General features: G+C 36.8%; 1 protein-coding gene across 4 annotated transcripts in view; it reads right to left on the bottom strand.

The window, feature by feature from the left end:
* The window catches only part of CDK12 (cyclin dependent kinase 12), a 79,485-nt gene that overhangs the window by 30,763 nt on the left and 31,890 nt on the right, over positions 1 to 16,832 (bottom strand). For 2 of the 4 annotated variants that reach the window (XR_012481202.1, XR_012481201.1), the window contains exons 9-13: positions 14,680 to 14,757; positions 13,415 to 13,531; positions 12,683 to 12,814; positions 10,579 to 10,790; positions 9,297 to 9,749 (exon numbers count right to left, since the gene is read on the bottom strand). Coding sequence is in view for 2 of the 4 variants with exons in the window: in XM_074261378.1 (XP_074117479.1) it covers positions 4,878 to 5,590; positions 9,297 to 9,749; positions 10,579 to 10,790; positions 12,683 to 12,814; positions 13,415 to 13,531; positions 14,680 to 14,757 (1,705 nt within the window). In the remaining 2 variants the exon portion in view is untranslated. Of the gene's footprint in view, positions 1 to 1,473; positions 5,591 to 9,296; positions 9,750 to 10,578; positions 10,791 to 12,682; positions 12,815 to 13,414; positions 13,532 to 14,679; positions 14,758 to 16,832 lie in introns of those variants that run through there. The other 2 variants (XM_074261378.1, XM_074261379.1) reach the window with 2 other exon arrangements.

The raw sequence follows: 16,832 nt of genomic DNA, 5'->3' as shown, positions 1-16,832 counted from the left end.
AGATTTTTTTTTTTTTTTAAATAACAAAGTATCCAGTTTATTTTCCATATCTTAGGCTGAGAAATTCCTCTGACTCCACTAGAGACAAATCCCTACAACATAGGAAAAGTCTAAGGTTGTGGAAAATAAATGTCAAAGTGGCAGGGGAACTTGTGGAATTGAGTTGCAAGGTTACATCATATATAAAAAAGGAGTGTTCTTAAAAGAAGTATTGGAGACTCCAAGGATCTTTGATTTAGAACTGAAAAGGACTTTAGAAGTCATCTAGTAGTCTCTTTTTACAGATGAGGAAACTGAGGCTGAGAGGTTTAGTGACTTGGGGTTGCTAAATATTGGGTCTGAATATTTAGTATTAAAGACCAGAAATTTCTTACCAACTGTAGTGGGATCAATGTTCACTACTGTGGACAGGAGTGCCTTACTCTTGCCCCAGCTTGCTAGGTTGTCTAGAACTTGCTTTCCCTGGGACTTGGTCATCAAAATAAGACAGGATAGTATTAGCAAAATGTCCCCAAGAAATATCTAGAAAAGTGATTCATTCTTCTCCTCCAAACATTTCTGCATTAGGGGAACACTAGGATCATGGGCAAAGAAGCAAGTTAAAAAGCAGCCTTGTACAAGCTACAGGAATCATTAATTTCCTGTTCTTGAGCTCCTGTTTTTGCTCCCCTTTCCTGTGTCTATCTACCAATTTTCCATTACCAATAAGGAATTCTAAATCCTAAATTCTTCAAACTTTCTGATAACTACAATTCTAAACCTCATCATTCTTACTTTCTTTTGAATCTTATTAATTGAATAGGTTGGATGAACTTATTAGGAAGAACTTAATCCTTAACCTTCTTAGCCATGGAGAAAGGATAGATTTACTGGGGTGATTATTTAAGAGAAGAATCTGCCACTAACATAGCTCTGACAAAGTGAAAGTCTTTGACTTGCTTCCTGGGCTTGCCAACTAGGAGAAAAAGGCAACTGTTTGTATCTAATCTCTTTGATAAAGACCATCACAGGAATGGAAAGTGTTTGGCTTGAAACTTATGCTATTCCTTCACTTTAAAGGGTTTCCTACTTTATTTTCCTTTAGTTGCAGCTGAGCTCAAGCCCACTTACCTCTCCTGCATGGAGGAGCCAGGGTACATGAAGCTCAACTTATGTGGTTTGTCAGTGCTACAATTTGCATAATCATTTATTTGCATAACCTTGCATGAGTTATGCTTCAACTGTTCTTCACAGACTTCAACTTCAGTTTTCTCTTTAAAATTACATCTCAATTCCAAATTTCCCCATATCCTTATTCTCAAACACCATTTGCCTCTGCTTTGCCCCTTAAGTGGAAAACACCCAATTCTGTAGTTTTAAGCCTATAGGGCACTAGATTGAGAATACCTGATTTCAAATAAGAAAATAACTTTTACATATTATCATGCCTGATTAGAGGCTACAGAAGAAGGAAATGCAATGGAGCAAAAGTGGTACAGTAACAAGGAAATATTTAATTTTCCAATCTCCACTTTCCATTTTTATAAACTGAAAGGAAAAAAATTTAATATATTACAAAATATCTGTACATAGACAAAGGTACACCCAGGGGGCAGGGTAGGGAGAAGAAAGGAACAAAAAATGAGAAAGAAGGGGTTTATCGTGTCAGAAAACCAACTCAAAGAATAAAGTGGTCACTGACACATTTCTGCTATAGCAATATCTTGTCAAAACCTATTAACCATTTTAGCATTGTAACTTTATATGTATATTACATATATATACACACACATATATATGTATACACACATATATTTATATATATATATACACACACATGTATATTATATATAGAGAGAGGGAGGGAAAGAAAGAGAAGGAAAGAAAGAAAGAAAGAGAAAAAGAGAGAGAAAGAGAGAAAAAGAGGGGATGTTTAAGGTGGAAACAGCCTAATGAGAGACCTACTCAACTTGGTGCTAACTGTCCTATTTTAAGCACATATAATTTCCCTCATTAAAAAAAAAAACAAAAAAACAAAACAACAACAACAAAAAAAACATCATTCTTTCTATGGACAGAGCAACTTAAGAAAATTGGGTCACATTTTCCCAAAATGACAAAAAATATTCTGGTCAAAACAATTTTACCTCCCATCCCATATTTAGAAATGGAGTAAAATGTCTCATCTGCTCAAAATAATGTTTAATATGTTTCTCCTCTTCATGGTACCAAAAACAAAACAAAACAAAACAAAACAAAAAAAAAAACCCAAACCCAACTCCATTCCCCATTTTAATAGGGTTAGACTATGTTTTGTATTCTTTTAACAGCAAAATGAAATTGTCAAACTTTTGTTTTCACCACGTTTAAATATAGATGAACAATTCATAGTTATTTTTTCCTCCACTAAATCCAGGGTATTTAAGGGACTTTTCCCCCTTGAAAAATTCAAAAATCCTCAACGCGTTTTCCTTTTTAAAGTTTAGACAATGGATGGAGGAGTGGAAGGAAATCACACATACATACACACATGCTAACACACCTGTCTCCTTATCTCAGAAGGGAGTACAGGTCACAACAGGTAATAAGCACACTGCTTAAGATATTTGGCATAATTTCTTTTAAATGGCAATGGTGGGAGTGAGGAAAAATACAGACCAAAAAACTGTGACAGATGACAGTTGACAACCAAATTACAATGAAAACGTAGAGAGAATTTTATTCAGACTGGATGGGGCAATCAATTCTACTTCATTTCAGATACTTATGAAAGTATCCCAAGCTCAGGTTCTTTATTAAAGGCAGAGCGGATTGAAGCTAAGTGACTCAAATTCAGATAATAGTCCCAAAAATAAAGGCCCATATATGAGGACTCCAAAGTCAAAAGACTAAGAAGCTCAAGACTTTTAATGCAGGTCACCAACACTGTGCTGATGAGGTTAAGCTAACTCAGTAGGACATGTTGGTACTGAACTATATCAGGCCAGAATGGTTTAGAAGATCCTTTTTCCAATCAGTGTTGTGTCACCATGGGCAAAAAACAGACCAAAAACCAAAATGAAATAAAATAAACACACATACACCAGAACTCTGCCATTTGCAATAAAGGGAAAAACAATAAATGTTATGTCTGGAGATTTCTTCTTAAAAAAAAAAAAAAAAGTGTATTTTTCTCTTATGGAACAGATTTCATATTCTTTCTTTTGAATTCTGCACATCCTCCCCCAGACTGCTAAAACCAATAACCAATGTTTGACTTTATTCATAAAAGGGGTCTACCTTCTTAGAAATCAATATAATCTATGCAGATAAAGTCTTGTGTGAATGTATGTGCCTTTCTGAAATACTATGTATGCTGGTACTCATAACTGTTCTTCAATATGAAGCGCATACAGGTATATACCTTCATATGTAACCTTCTCCCTCCCCTGCTTCAGAACTTTTTCCTTTTTGAATTCATGTTGATAAGGCAAGGTTCTAATCAGGCAATCACAATACTACCTGCTTTATCAAAACTAAAATAAACATGAAATTTCTCTGGGGGAACCTTCAAAAAGGACTGGCAGGGCACAGGTACTGGTATGTGTACATAGAAAATTATTCCTCCCCCCCCAGTTCCTTAATTTAAAACTTAATAACAATAATAAAGTACCAGGTATTGATACATCTCCAGGAAAAACACCCATTCTACATTAAATTTACATGTCCTTTTGTCTGTCCCCCCCTCCTTTTTTTTTCTGCCAATATTTCAATGCTCTGTGGGAACCAGAAAGATTTTTAAATACTTTCTGACATCAAAAATATATATGTGTAAACAGTACACTAACTGCTATATCTTTAGCTAAGTTCAGAGGCACTGTCTGTAACCCCAGTCCAGCAGCAATATCCAGGGCTGTCCCCATTTACAAACCAAAAACTCCGGTATGTAGCACCTTCCCCACTTGAGTAGGGTTATATGAACAATTTTTAAACCTTTTTTTGGAATTGAAGAGTTACAGAGAACAATGTTGGGGTTTCAATTTCCTTTCCTTTATTTCAAAAAAGTTAAAGAATCATTCTGGGCTCTTGAGCTTCTAAAAGATTCAATTTCCCCACACAAGTCTTGAAAGGTTTAAAAAAAAAAAAAAAAAAAAAAGACCCTTCCAAAATGGGGCAAAAATGGAAGGGAGAAAAAAGCCCATGTTTGTCCAAGACAATCACATTCTGCAACCTGCTTCAGATGCAGGGAGAGAAGGCATACATGGAACAAACTTAAGGGATGGGGAATTTATCAGAAAAAGAGAGATGTGTCTAGCAGCTTAACAGAAAAAGGGATTCACTTAAAAGCATAAAGTTGGGGTGGCAGAAGGGAGGGTGCATTTTCTTAAACCAGCCAATGCATTCTCAGTTTTTGTTCAATGCAGAAGGCTGAATTTTCTGAATTTTATTTTTTAAAATTATAAAACAGAAGACTGAGGAGGAGGGGGGGAGAGAATCACTTAAGAGGTAGAAAGGTGGAGGGAACAAAAACAAAAGAGCCTCCTCTCTGATTTTTGCCTCAGAGCTGTAACTAATTATTTTTCCTTTCCTGTCCCAAGTAGGACAGGTTCTAAGCTGCTAAAACACTTTCCAATTTTATGACCCTCCCCAAACCCCTTCATCAGCATCTGCCAGCTAGGGCTACTGTTGTTCATGTTCTGGCCCCAGCCCAGTGTAGGGGATCTGGCTAGCAAAATGCCCACATCAGTACTATGTAGAATTCCCGCTAGCAGCAACTGAGCAAGAAATAAGACAAACAGCTTTGTAGTAGCCAAATGCAGACGATTACCTCAATCTGGCAAACGATTTCATTAAAAGGTTCAGAGGAGAGAAAGAAGGGATGGAAAGGGAAGGAGTCTTTCAGGAAACCAGTCTCTTGGTTAATAAGGAACTCCTCTCCCTCTTCCCCCTCTTGGTGGGACTCTCCCAGACCCCCGATAGAGCTTTCCATAAGCAGTAGCCTGGGCTTGGGCTCCCCAGTTAAGGCTGGCTCCTGAACCACTGGCCCCAGTGGCCCCTGGCCCAAGTTCCCCATAGTTTTGCAATTTGGCCTCTGTGTGGACCACTGTATTGTTGCTTCCCTCGGTTTTCAGGAATGGCTGCCCGACCACTGAATGTAATGCTAAGGGGACCCTGGCAAATCGGAGGTCCTGGTCCCCTGGGAACTGCACTGACCCTGTGCCCTGGTAACTGCTCGACTCCCCAAGATGGCTCACAGAGCCTGAGAAAGTCCTGCTCTTCGCCAGGGTCTGGACCAAAGGTTCTGACAAGGCTGGGCCGGAATTGCGCTCATCAGTGTCAGTAGTACTAAACCCTGTTTCAGGCCCCTCAGTGCCTCCGTAAGTCCTGCTTGGATGGGATCTGGTAGAATATTCCATAGGTCTCAATGCCTGGTGCTCATGTGGCAGGTGGCCAGAAGGTTCCGTTTCAGGCTGGGACAAAAGCTGCAGTAGAGCGGCTGTCATAGCTGGGTTCAACTCTTGGGGGGCGCTGGAAAGATCGCCTTCAACCAGAGGGGGTGGAGGTGGCGGCGGTGGAGGTCCAGGGGGTTCAGGGGGTCTCTTCTCTGGTGGAAGAATGTGAGGAGGACATGCTGTGGAAGGGTTACTTCTTTTAAACACCATCTTTAAAATCATGTGATTATACACACACACACACATACACACACACACGCACACGCACACACACACACACGTACACGTACACACACACATATACACCAACACACCTATACAAGCAACCCAGAAGTGGGGAAAAAAAAAATCAACTCTTGGAATTAGAAAAATGAAACTTGTATAGAAAATAATTTAAAAGATAAGCAAAATAGTCGCATGCTATATCTACAGATTGGCATAAAATTATTAAACTTTAAGGCATTTTTCTGGTTTTTCTTTGGGAGCAGATCCCCTCACCGCTTTTTTTCAAGGAACCATTCTTCTACCTTGTAGAACCTTGATCAAGCTCAATTTAAGCTGTTGGATCAAATGTTAATTTTTTTTTTTTTTTTTTAAAGCAAGAATAGGAAAAGTAGGAAGGGAAAACACATTTGAATTTCAAATCTAAGGAAGAATCTTTTGTACAGAAAGTCTGATACAATTTTAACCTGAAATAGATCTTAAGAGTACACAGGATAGATGTATTGAATTGGCAAACCTTTTATTTTTGTACTTCAGGAAATCCATACCTGTATTCCCAACTTTAAGTCATTTTCACATTTCAAAGGAATGGGACATTCTAAAGATTTATTGTCCCATTCCCATTCAGCATCCCATTTTATGATAAAAGGATACTGCCCATTTTTAATATCCGGTTACAAAGAAATACTTTCTGTTGCCCTACCTGCACCAGTTTTTCCTTTGTAGGCACAATCTGATAGTGCCATGTATAGTGTCATGCACCCACCGGACTCTTGAAAAAAATTTATTTATCACAACGATGATGAATGCTACATGTTTACAGAAGAGATGAGTTAATATACCGTGGGCTTGTAGCTCTAAATATCATTGTTTTCCTCAGATTAGTGCCCATATTTCCCCTCTGCCCCCAATATCAGCTCAGTTTGGTTGGCTACAGCAGCTAGTATCAGATAATGAATTTCTTTGGACCCAAATGTGGTGTGATGTAAAATATCTTTACTTGATGAACACTAAAAGTATTGTGAGTAAAACTGCTATGGTAAGATTAAAACTTTTGGAATTCTGGGGGGCCATACTGCTAACGAGAAAGGTTTAATGCTTTGTAATAGTGCATTTTTTCAAATAACCACATGTTCCTGTCTGTTGCCACTGAAAGTATATGTATGGATTCTTATATACTCACTCTTGATTATCTGAGCTACTAGAGGACAGCAGTTGCACAGATAAACCAAAAATAGTTTTTATTTGACTTTAGAATACATCATGGGTTTTATTTATATTTGGCAAAGCTACTATTAAAATAAATCTGAATTCCCTGAGCACACATGTGAAAGCATTTTAAAAAGTTAAAAAATACTATCTATGCATATATAAGGTTGGGTTGGGAAAATGGAAGGAATAGAATTAGCATAGTGCTTAGATGCCAAGCACAGAGTAGGCACTTTATAAATATTCGATGACTGACTGGTTGACTGATTACTAAGTGGTAGAGATTTTTAAAATTTTATAATAAAACCCCAAACCCCAAAACCACATCTAGCCATGGAAAAGCCACAAATTAAAAAGTATACACTTAGATAAAAAGTCTACACCTATATAACTGAGGGCTAATAACACAAGCACTTACATACATAAATTTCAGAGGCTTTGCCACCAGCCCCTTTTCTATATATGAAAGTCCACAGTCCTAGTTATAAATATTTTTTGGACTACATATGTTAAAAATCATATATTTTAATTCAGGGGGCAAACTACTTTGAAAATTCAGAACTGTAATGGAAGGTAAACATTTATATTCTCTCAATTGTACCTCTTTTCACAATTAAATTTTATCTTTCATGTAAATAACCCAGTTATCTTATAATGATAATAATAATCTTTCTTGAGATCAAACACTTTTTTCTGTTTTTTATATGTATGAAGTAGCATTGTAGCTGGCATGAAAATAATCAATAATGTTAATAAGGTTGCTTGAAAGAATAAAAAATAAAGATAACATTTTTACACAGTATACTATTAAACAGCTAAAGAATTTGAGGGTTGATAGCAAAGTCAATTCTCAGTGATCTGTGCTAAGAAAATACACAGATGACTTAGAAAGTTTACTTAGCAATTCTAAAGCAGCTAAATTGTAGCTAAGTTGACAGCCTTTCACCATTTCTGACATCCCCAGCTTGCCCTCTGCTGGAAATGCTAACAAACAGCAAAATAATTCAAATGAAAGGCAGCAGGAGGGAGACAAGAAGAGAGACATGGTTAAGATATCAACTAGATAATCCAGTGGCAGGTATGGTAATTAAAGAGGTGACATTTATAATCACCTCTCAAAGAAAATCCATCAAGTCATGGCTCTAAGCCAGGATTTAATTTTAACTCACAATTTCAATATTTAGTGAACTGTTTGTTGGCTTAATTATCAGGTAGGATTCCTTCATTGTATTCTATTTAAAATAGAACATACTTCTCCTCTTAACAATTTTAAGTAGAATTGAGACTATGTGTGTAACAGAATGGCAGAATATTAGTTTTCTTTACTATCCCATGGAGTGGAAACCTCTTAATTTTAATTTTTTCTTTTGATTAAAGCAACACTTGAATTACTGATTCTTGTTTAGGCTCTGTTACTAACTAGCTGTATGACCCTGGCCAAGTCACTCTGGGTATGCTTTCTCCACAATAAAATGAGGGGGATGGCCTTAAACTCCAAGCTCTCTAAGTCTAAACATTTCTAACTGGCTCATGTTGGTGCTTTTCTGTAGTGTATGTAGATGCATGTGGAGATCAGATACCCATATCCCAAATCATACCACATGAAATTTGAAATCAGGAGCCTTAAACAGAAAAATTAGTGAATTGAATCTTTGTTGTTCTTCAAATTTTGGGTCTAAATGGATAACTACAACTGGTGGGGAGTTGAAAACATCAGATATGTGTGCAATTTTTACAAACCAAATTCAAACACTCTTCCATCACCCAAAATCACATTCGGAGGTTATATGAGTGAGTGAAAGAGTGGCAAGTTTCTTTTCTTTAATCTTGAAACAAGACTTACTTCCTTCTAGGGGCCCTTTGCATTATCCATTACAAAGGAAGGAGCTTAAAACAATGAAGTTTATATGCTACTATTTTTGATAAAGAAAACACATGGTATGAATTGTCTAATTAGGAAACATTCCAAAATGGTTCTGATTTTCCTTGTTCTTTTTATCTTACATGTACACACTGTGGTATCCAGCAACTTTAAAGTTCAATACATTACAGGCATAGAAATAAAATATAATGGCCCAGAGATTTGGAAGTCAGAATTTTCATGTGCTAGGTCTAGCTTGGCAACTACACATATGATGGTACAAGATGAATCATCAGCCACAGTTGCCATTTCTTTGCTTATATACACCTTAAGGATCCTACTTACCTACTTCCTGGGGATTTGAAAAAAGTATGTACAGAGTATTTTTCGATAGGCTTTGAAAGTTTAGGATGAAAGTGGATGGGGAAGCAGAATGCCATTGGTGCTAGATTCCTCTGCAGATAAAGTTACAGAAAAAACAAACCCAAAGCCATTGGTGTGAAAAAGAAAATGGTAAAGAGATTTTTTTTTTTTTTTTTTTTAAGAGGGCAACAGCACCTGAGCTCAATGAGATTCATGACTGGTCTGTTTACCTGCTGCCTCCTCCTGTGGTATTGTGGGAGTTCTTCGAGGCCCCTGTGGCCCACTGCTCTTTTCTCCATTGCTTTCCTCCAGGCTGCCTGTTGGTTCCTGGGTTTTCATCAGCTGACTCAGGAGGACTGCCAGCACATTCTGCACGTCACCTGGTGTGCCAGATGCTTCAGGGGTTGTCTGCTCTGCTGAGGGTTGGGCTACCATGGCAGGGGGGGGCTCCTTCACAGTCTCCTCCAAGGCCACACGCTCGGAATCCTGATGCTGGGAAGTGGCTTCAGTGAGGGCATTGATGGATTGGTTCAGGGCCTCTAGCTGCTGTTGCATCTCTGGATTGGAATGGACATTGAGCAGCTGTGCCATCTGAGGGATGCTCAGGTCAGTCTGGCTCTGTAGCAGGTTCAGTAACACTGCCAGTTCACTTTGATTCAGCTGCTGTGTGATGTCACCAAGGCCTGTGGAGAGACAGTGGAGCCATCACAGAAGGAGGAGGCAGAAAAGAGGGGTTAACCCTCCTGAAATGGCAAAATCAAGTCTCTTCCATTCCAGCAGATACTTTGAATTGAACGTCTCACTCTATATCCTCATTTCTCATGATAACTGTTATCTGATGTACTTGAAAGCACCTAGACACACTAAATCAATTTTTAAAAATTCACTTACTGTGAGTTACTATTTTATGCCCAGATGAGTAGTTAAAAATGTGCATTTACTTTGTAAACTGTATGAATCCAGACAGAGACAAGATTGGTTAGGAAGGGTGGGAAATTAATATATATTATCTAGGAAAAGCTGCTATTATAACAAAACCTTGTTATAACAACTCATCATACATATTTGGATATACTCAACTCAGAAAATATTTCTGAAACATATAGCAAAAAAACCCAAAAACCAAAAAAACCGTGATAAATCTTCAAAAGAACTATTCACTTGACATCAATGTTTCACAGTGTATTACGTTAAAGTTGGTGCTAAGTAGTAGGTCACATTTGGTTTACCTAGTCCGACTTGTGAAAAATAAATTATCAAGCATTTAGCCAATAAAATACAGTTAGCTCGGTTTCTTTAAACTTAATAAAGATGATGTTTTGGTTCTCCCTAGCCTAAATACATAAAGCTGTGTATCATTTTCTCCTCTCTCACTAAGAAAGATGCCACATTTTTACTAATGTTTTAATGGAAGAGGTTTAAAAGTCAAGTACAATGATTTTTGTGTGATCTTTTAATAGTAGCTCTCACCAGAATGGTGCTTGTAACAAACACGAAATCCTCTACACTGACCTATTGCATCCCCAGCCCCAGGTTCCACCTTGACAGGAGCAGGCTGGGGTGGTGCTGGGCTATTGTTCTTCACAGGCTCCACATTTGCTCCTGAGGTAGTTTCTTTTCGAGAGGTTTTGGACAGAGGTGGTTCCTCCACCACAATGCCACTCTGTCTCTGCCGCCGACGTTTCTTGCTCCATAGTTCATGGCAATCCTGCCAGTGGGGAAGGCTGGAAAAAGGCAAGGGGAAATGTGTATGGGAGTTTGATAGGGGGAGAAATACAATGGGGAAAGAAAGTATAAAACAAGAAGGAAAACATACAAATATTGACCAAGAAGATGAATGAAAAAATATAGGCAACAGTCTGGATAGACAAACTAGTAATAAAAGATTTAGAGGTAGAGATCTTACAAGATCACCTATTCCAAATCTTTTTATTTTAAATATAAACTGAGATCTAGAGAAATTAAATAATTTGCTTCAAGTTGCAAAGATATTAAATGGCAGAGTCATGATTCAAACATAGTTATTCACTCTAAATCCAGTGCTCTTTTGTACTATTCATGCTGACCCCCATTAAAATTGCTATTAAATCGCCATTAAAATGGTTAGGTCTCATGATAAACCTTAGTTGAGAACACAAAAGAAAGGGAGAACTTCCTAAAACCAGAGTGAAAGTGTTCATAATATTAAAGACAAAATTTTATATTTTAACTCAGATTCTATTCATAGTTTTAAAACACTACTCTCCTTACTTGGCTAAGGACTTTTACCACCATAAAAAAATGTCTGCTCAATTTTGATATAATCAGAGAAGACCAACCTATTTACTATTTGCAAAACATATCAAAAAACCAGTATTATTTTGGAATCGCTCCTTAATGTTGGTTTGAAAGGGGGAAAAAAAAAATTAAGAAATAGAAAAGAAAAAGTCCTTTTGTTTTTACTCATGTTCAATCTTCCCAAGAAAACACCATTAATTTCTTTATCCATGAGACTTTTTTTTTTTGTATTTTCAATCACTTTTTTATACAGCAATACAAATAGCTTCTATGTCAAATCTCATGACACAATACCAAAAACAAAACAAAACCAAAAAACAAAACAACAACAACAAAAAAAACAACCTTTGTAAAACAAAGAAACGAGTAAATCTTTATATAATTCATGTATCTCAAGCAATATTAAAGTATAAGAAAAGAATTTGGAAAACCTCTTTGTAAAAAGAACCTAACATATTAATTACTGACTTCACATATATTTTACACATTACTTTCTCCTAAAATTTTTTTTTTGACAAGTTTCAAACACCAGACGATTTTCTGTCTATCAGCTCTACAGGCCAAGAAACAGAATCCATCACCATTCCTTGGAGTACAAGAGCTTCTGGATTTTCTCTACGCTTCAAAGTATATTTAGACTTGGAAGAGATAGCAGAGACCATCTAGTCTAATTCATTCATTTTACAGATCAGGGAACTGAGGCCTAGGGAGGTTACGTGACTTGCCCAAGGTCACACAGGTAGTGTTAAGAGATGGGATTTGAACCCAGGTCCTCTGACTTCAGAGCCAATCATGTCGAGGTTCTCAGAAGATACTAGAGAAGGGAGAGAGACATTATAAATTAAGGTGGGGAGTCACATCATTACATCGAGGATCCAGTATTTCTTCAGTAGCACCTCAATAGAGATTGTCACCCTTCTATAACTTAGTAGACAAAGCCCTAGAAAGTCATGTTCACAGTCACAAACTAGTGAGCTCCAGAGGCGAAGCAGGAACTTCCTGGCTCTAAGCCCTTCACTCTAGAGAACTTCACTTTCTTTTGGGTTGGGGAGAAAAGGATGAAAAGGAAGAAAAAAATGAAAGTGAACACTCAGAAGAGAAAGAAGCTGTAAAATATGCCAGAGACTTAACAGGAAAAGGAAACAAGTCAAACTGAGCTAAAACAAATCTATTTACCCTCATGTCTCTCTAACTTTTGAATTCAGTTATCTTTCTTTTAGAGATATTATAAGCTACTTGATTTCCCTCAGAATACTATTCACATGTTCAGAACTTTACAAAAATAATTCTCAGTCCCACATCATCAAAGGTCTAGGGAAAAAGGAGCAGGGGCACTTACTCTGGAGGAGCCATTTTGCTGAGCTCAACATCTCTAAGAAAGTCACTCTGCAAGGCCTGCTCAGCAGTACAGCGCTTGTTAGGATCCAGTGTCAGCATGTGGTCGAGCAAGTCTAGAGCAGCCAAAGGAATACTGTAAAAGGAAACCAAAAAGAAAAAATCAGTCTAAACAGACAAGTTTTCAAAGCTAAAGCTTCCTATTAAAAGGTCTTGAAATGATTAGTTCCATATACAGTGAGGAAAAAACAGTAATACTAACATACTTCGTGGGAAATAGTTAAGAATAGTTTAGTAACTCATACAGAGACATGACTGAGTAAAGAATTTTAAAACCCAGAAATATATACAAATGTATCAAGAACTAAGTTGAATTTAGGGAGAACTTTAAAATAACATTAATTTCATTAACAAAAAAGTTACCAATTTTGTGCTGCAGAATATAACAGTATGAATAATGACAGTAATGCTAGTATAGTAATATGTCCATTAAACATCTGTGAAAATACACATCAGTAACTGAATCCCTTGAAGTTACAAAAAAGCTGTATGTCTCAAAAATAAATACTTTATAACAGTGGATAGCATGAAACCATTGAGGGGGTAGATAGCTATATTGAAGACAACAAAATATTATATTATGCTACATTATATTATATATTATACTATATACTAAGAGTAGTTGAGATTATACTACCATTATCAAGTATAAATTGCCCACTTCTGTAAAACTCACAAAGAGAATTCCTCACGCAGTCGCCTACGGTATTGCTTTTTCGGTTTCATTGTGTTGAAGTAGGGTAGCTTAATAACATCAGGCCACACAGCTGGACAGGGGCTGCCACAGAGTCGACTAGAAGCAAAACAGAAAACATGCAAAGGAGTTAGCCAGCCATATGTTTTCTGAAAAATCCAGACACATAACTACTACCTCCTGAGGGTCTGGGCTTCTTGATAAGATTAAGTTCAAGGGTAAATTGGAAAGATAAGATCTTGAGAACTCCTTCATTTTCCAAGAGATATCCTTCCCTCTCCCTTCTCTGGAATATTGGAGGATAGGGGAGAGAAGAATACCAGCATAAATATCATGACTGAGATTGGCAATAAATAGTCTTTTCACTTTTGTAGATTACTGATGGTTAATAGAAATGAAAAGAACATATGCTTTAATTTTCACAGTATGGTAATAACAATGTCCATTCTATTTGTGGGTGTCTTAATTTCCATGGCAGATTTCAATTATCCCATTAACAATAGGAAATAGAGAACTTGTTCCTCTGAATGTTCCTCTCTTTTGCACTCAGCAGATTTAGTTTTCCTTCTATTTTGCTTAGATATTAACATTAATTTACATTTCATAAACTACAATCAATGTTTCCTCATCTGTAAAATGAACTGAGGAGATGGCAAACTACTCAGTATCTTTGCTAAGTAAACCCTAAATGAGGTCACAAAGAGTTAGACATGACTAAAACAACTGAAAACAACAAACTACAACCTATGGCCATCAGAAGACGTAGAATCTAAAATGTATTAGATGTCAAGAAATCAACTTGAAGCAGGGGGAAAAAGCTGCTTTGGATAACCAGAATTTTGACTCACAAATAAGCAGAGTTAACTATCTTTTTACATCTATAACAGATGAAACATGATAATAAGCTTTTAGTTGGAGATCAAAACTTAGCTCCTTCATTGTAGCAATGTTATCTTGAACTTGAATTTAGCCCTTCAAGAATCTCACTTCTATCCCCAAAGTCAGCTTAGTAAGTCAAATTTCCTTATACTATTTACAACAGTGTACTTTACAAAACTAATTAAGGAGATCAGAAACAAACTTTATGGAGAATGTCCTAAAGATTCTTGACATATAGCAAGAGTTAATCATTAACAATGTGGTTAAAACAATGTGACACAGATTTTAGAAGAACAGATTAACTCTCACACCAAGGAATGCATTTGTACACATACACCTTTCTTCCTTCCCTCCCACCACTGTTTTACCTGATTAGTTCAAGCTGAGCCAGTTCCAGATTGGCTTGAAAAATAGGCTTCTTTGTAAACAGTTCCCCAAGGATGCAACTAGGAACATTAAAAGTAAGAGGTCAGGAAAATAAATGCTGAAACTAATTTAATGGTGTCTCAATAAACTCTGCTTCATGGTACCAAGGGACAGCCTAAAGGGGTTTCCTAAAGGACCAACAAATTTCTGGCAGCTAGGATCACGATCAAGACTATATACAGATTAGGGGCAGCTAGGTTTCGTAGTAGATAGAGCACTAGCCCTGAAGTCAGGAGGACCTGAATTCAAATCTGGCCTCAAACACTTTTCCTAGCTGTGTGACCCTGGGCAAGTCACTTAATCCCAATTGCCTCAGAAAAAAAAAAAACAAACACAAAACTATATACAGATTAACCAAAGCATCAAATCCAGTTTAGCCCTATGTCTCCCAATGCTCCACACAGCTTAAATGAATCAGCATTTTTTTATTCAATCAAACACTCTAAATACCTACTATGTGGCAAGGCACTTTGCTAAATATGGGATATTTTCAGGTAAATGAATAAGACATAACTCCTACTCTCCAGCAGTACAATTCTACAATTTAGTAGAAGGAATAAAAATTATCAAAACAGAATGTGTTAAAAGTGAGTAAGAACTATTAGGCTGAGTTTTGAACTTTATTCAGTAGAGCCCCACTAAAAGTTTTATGATTGATTAAAAAGATTAACCCAGTTGAAAAGTACAGGTTGAATTAGAAAGGCGATGAATGATGACAGGGAAACCAATTAAAAACTAATAGTTCACATAAGGAAGATTTAACATAAAACCTGAATAGGGACTATTCCATCCTTTATATTTATACCCCCAGTTCCTGGCACATAGTAGGTACTTAAAACAAAACAAAAAAAACACAATCTATTGCTTAAACAAGAATACTAAGAGGAGGAATGGAAATGGAGGTATCGACTGCAAAAGAAGTAAAAAGTGGCCAGAGTAAAGATATATATATATATATATATATATATATATATATATATATATATTATTTTTTTTTTTTTTGCTGAGGCAATTGGGGTTAAGTGACTTGTCCAGGGTCACACAGTTGGAAATGTTAAGTGTCTGAGACCAGATTTGAAATGTTAAGTGTCTGAGACCAGATTTGAACTCAGGTCCTCCTGACTTCAGGGCTGGTGCTCTATCTACTGTGCCACATGGAAACAGGGAAGTTGGAGTGAAGAGCAGTTTGTGAGCAATTCAAAGGAGTAAGAATAGTAGCAGAGGAGTGGTAGCAGATGAATCAGTTTAAGATACTGAGATGAATCATTAAGTTGGAAATACTAGTAGAACATTCACATAATGTACAGTATGCAGCTAGAAATAAGAAGCTAGCACTCAGAAAAGAAGTTAAAAGGTTAAGGATGCAGATTTGGGAGTAGCCTACATAGAAATGATCATTGCAACTGAGGAAGTTAATGAAATCAATGAAAAGTATATGGAGAAAATAGGGGTAAGTATAGTCTTGGAGCACAATTACATTTGGGGAATGAAGAAGATCTAGAGAAAGAACCAATAGACAAAATGGACCGGGAATCACAAAGAAGCATGTATAAGAGAAGTCAAAGGAGGCCACAGCATCAAGTAGGTCTAGTCAATGGTTCAAATGTTACAGAGACATTAAGAAAAGGCCTCTGAATTTGTGGGTTAGGGAGTCAATCATAGATGAATTGTTAAGCAGCTTAAATAAAGTAATATAGATGGAAACCAAATTACAAGGTGTTCAAGCTCAAATGGATATTGAGGAAGTAAGACTTCTCTGGACAAAAATGGCTAGGACCAGAAGTAAGGAACCAAGAAGACAGACAATTTAAAACAACCCAAGAAAAGATGATCATAAAGAAAATAATCTCCCCTATACACTTTTGTGTCAATAAAGAAAATGACCAGACACTAAAAATTGGATTGTTAAATGATGACAGAATAGATTACTCGAATGAAATATTTTCATAGGTTATCACTATATTATTTGGTTTGTATTAACTGTTTTTCTGTGCTGTAAAAGATGTTTCTATTGGTGAGTGGGGCATGTTGGGAATAACTGTGGGGCCTCAAAAAGCTCCAATAAAACATTTAAAAATAAAAGGCTGTTAGAACA

The sequence above is a fragment of the Sminthopsis crassicaudata genome, chromosome 4 (genome assembly GCF_048593235.1).
Source record: "Sminthopsis crassicaudata isolate SCR6 chromosome 4, ASM4859323v1, whole genome shotgun sequence".
Lineage (NCBI taxonomy): Eukaryota > Metazoa > Chordata > Mammalia > Dasyuromorphia > Dasyuridae > Sminthopsis > Sminthopsis crassicaudata.
This window is presented reverse-complemented; position numbering and strand designations above follow the sequence as displayed.